Source organism: Phaethon lepturus, unplaced genomic scaffold (assembly GCF_000687285.1).
Source record: "Phaethon lepturus isolate BGI_N335 unplaced genomic scaffold, ASM68728v1 scaffold23819, whole genome shotgun sequence".
Lineage (NCBI taxonomy): Eukaryota > Metazoa > Chordata > Aves > Phaethontiformes > Phaethontidae > Phaethon > Phaethon lepturus.
Genome location: NW_010565844.1, coordinates 2,903 through 5,189, shown reverse-complemented (window position 1 = coordinate 5,189; position 2,287 = coordinate 2,903). Strand labels below are relative to the sequence as shown.

Here is a 2,287-nt window from a genome sequence, read left to right as displayed (position 1 = left end):
CGTGCCACAGGAAGCCCTGCCTGCCAGGGCATGCCACCAGCCCCGGTGCTCCTCTGGGTTCAGGGAGGAGGGGGATACTCCAGGAGGGATGCTGTCCACCAGCAAGACCACCCAGCCTTCCCCTCAGCATGACAAAGCTCAGGCTAGCCAAAAAAGCAGCCTGAAACACCTCCAGCCATCCCCCACCTGCAGGCTGCAAGGCTCTTCCAAGCCTCCCACACCTCCCCGGCCACCAGGAATGAAGCCACAGGCTGCAGCAAGCAGAGCTGGGGCTGGTGCCTGCTGGTGGCTCTCCACCTCGCTGTGGGGCTCAGAGTGCCCTCAGCTTCATACCAGGGACGGGCAGCCACCAGCCCACCTCCCCCCGGCACCCAGCACTCACTGGAGGAGCGTGCCCGGCCACTCATGAAGACATTGAGGAACTTCTTGGAGAAGTGGATGTCCGCCTCAGGGGTGGAGTCCTCAGAGAGGCAGACCGAGTCGCGCTTCAGCGCGTCCTCCTCATACTCCTCGCCGATGGCTGACTCGTAGGGCGAGGAGACGCAGTTGTCATAGACAGTGGCCGAGTCGCTCTCGTCACTGTAGCCCGAGTAGCACTGCTTGAGGCTGACCAGCTCCAGCTGCACATTCTCATCTACCACCAGTGTGTACTTGACCGAGTCATAGGAGAGGGCGCTGGTGTCCGAACTCACCGAGGCTCTCTGAAGGTTGTGCCCCGGCCGGGAGCCACCGCTCCCACTGCCGCAGGAGGCCCTGGGCAGGTTCGTCTTGTCAGGGGAGGACATGTAGTCCAGCACCTCATCCTCCTCACTAATGGAGGGATTGGTTTTCCCTGCCAGGCCCGAATAGCCAGAGGTGTCAATGTCGGAGCTGATGGACATGCGGTTCTCACTGGACTGAGACAGGAACGGCTTGTCGGTCTCCAGAGGGTCCGAGTTCTTCTGTACAGGCGTCAGGTAGATCTCCTCTGTGGCCTCCAGCCTCACGTCCGTCTGGTAGCGGATGCGGTCCCGGTGGGCCTCGGGGACCCTCGTCGTCACCACCACCACGCTGGCACCATGCGGTGGGGGCCGGCTGGTAGCCTGGTGCTTCTCGGGTGGCCGGGACGAGGTGACGCAGGTGGGTGCCATCTGGGTGGCTGCTGTGCGCCGGCACGGGCTCTCTGTGGATGTGCCCCGGTCTTTGGTGGAGGTTGTGCTGTTTTGGTGATTGACCTCATCACTCAGGCAAACGTGGTCGTGGGGAGGGGTCTGCTCACCTGGTGGGGGAGGAGAGCAGCATTGACAGCCCCGCAGAGAGTGATGCTCCCTGCCAGAGAAGGTGGCCAGCCTCAAGACAGACATGTACCCTGCATCCACGTGGGATGTCTTCCCCCAACCTCCTGCTCTGGCACCACTTGCCCCAGGCTCCCGAGAGCCACGAAAGGGCACAAGGAGCTGCCCATAGCCAATGGGCCGAGAACTTACCCGTTTTCAGAGGGGATGACGACCGGGACACCCGCTCCTGCCAACTGTGCTTTTTCCCCAGAGAGTTGTTATTCAGAGTGTCCTGAGGAGAAAAACAAAGCTGCCTTGTAGCCCGAACAGTAAACAGCACGTGGCACAGTGGTGGCACCCATCCCTCCCTGGGTCCGCAGCACCCTTCCCGGCGCCCCCCTCGCCAGGGCACGCTGGGGTGTGCGGTGCTCGGGGGGACCCCCCCACTAGCCCCACATCTCGCCACACTGCCACTGCGAGAGCTGGTGTGGTGGCCTAAGCAGGGTGGGCAAGGAGCCAGCCGGGAGGGTGTATATAGGGGTGTACATATGCACACACATATATGAACGGACACAAATCCATACATGCACACGCATGTATAGAGTTCACTAGCAGACATCAAACCCAACCAGCTGCAGAGGAGAGGCAGGATCAGGCTGCCTGTGCTCGGGTGAGTTTCTGTGGGTGCTGTGCCCTGGGTGGCCATCCACGCATGTGCACATGCGTGTGTGGGGAACATGCGCTCAGCCTCACTGAGAGGCCCGGGGACCAAATGCCACCAGGTCCCCACCCTGCCTGCTGCAGCCCCAGCCCCGGCCCTGATCCTTTCCTCCACCCCCAAGGTCTCCCTGGCCACCCACCCCCAGCCCGTCCTGCGAGGCACCGGGTGTTTCTCCTCCAGCAGTGGCATTTTCCATGCCGCTAGTTTTTGCTCAAGTACAAAGCCCTGCTGGGACTCCCTGGATTCTCCCATGGCCTTATCACCAGCCTTGCAGCTATTACCAGCAGCGCAGGAGCAGCCCCGTCCTTTC

The 2,287-nt window shown here is 62.1% G+C and overlaps 1 protein-coding gene across 1 annotated transcript in view; it reads right to left on the bottom strand.

Annotated features, from left to right (window-relative positions):
- The window catches only part of MAPK8IP1 (mitogen-activated protein kinase 8 interacting protein 1), a 6,345-nt gene extending 4,172 nt beyond the window's left edge, over positions 1-2,173 (bottom strand). The window contains exons 1-3 of the mRNA XM_010295307.1: positions 2,117-2,173; positions 1,467-1,548; positions 383-1,258 (exon numbers count right to left, since the gene is read on the bottom strand). Coding sequence (XP_010293609.1) covers positions 383-1,258; positions 1,467-1,548; positions 2,117-2,173 — 1,015 coding nt within the window. The remainder of the gene's footprint in view (positions 1-382; positions 1,259-1,466; positions 1,549-2,116) is intronic.
- Positions 2,174-2,287: the final 114 nt, after the last annotated feature.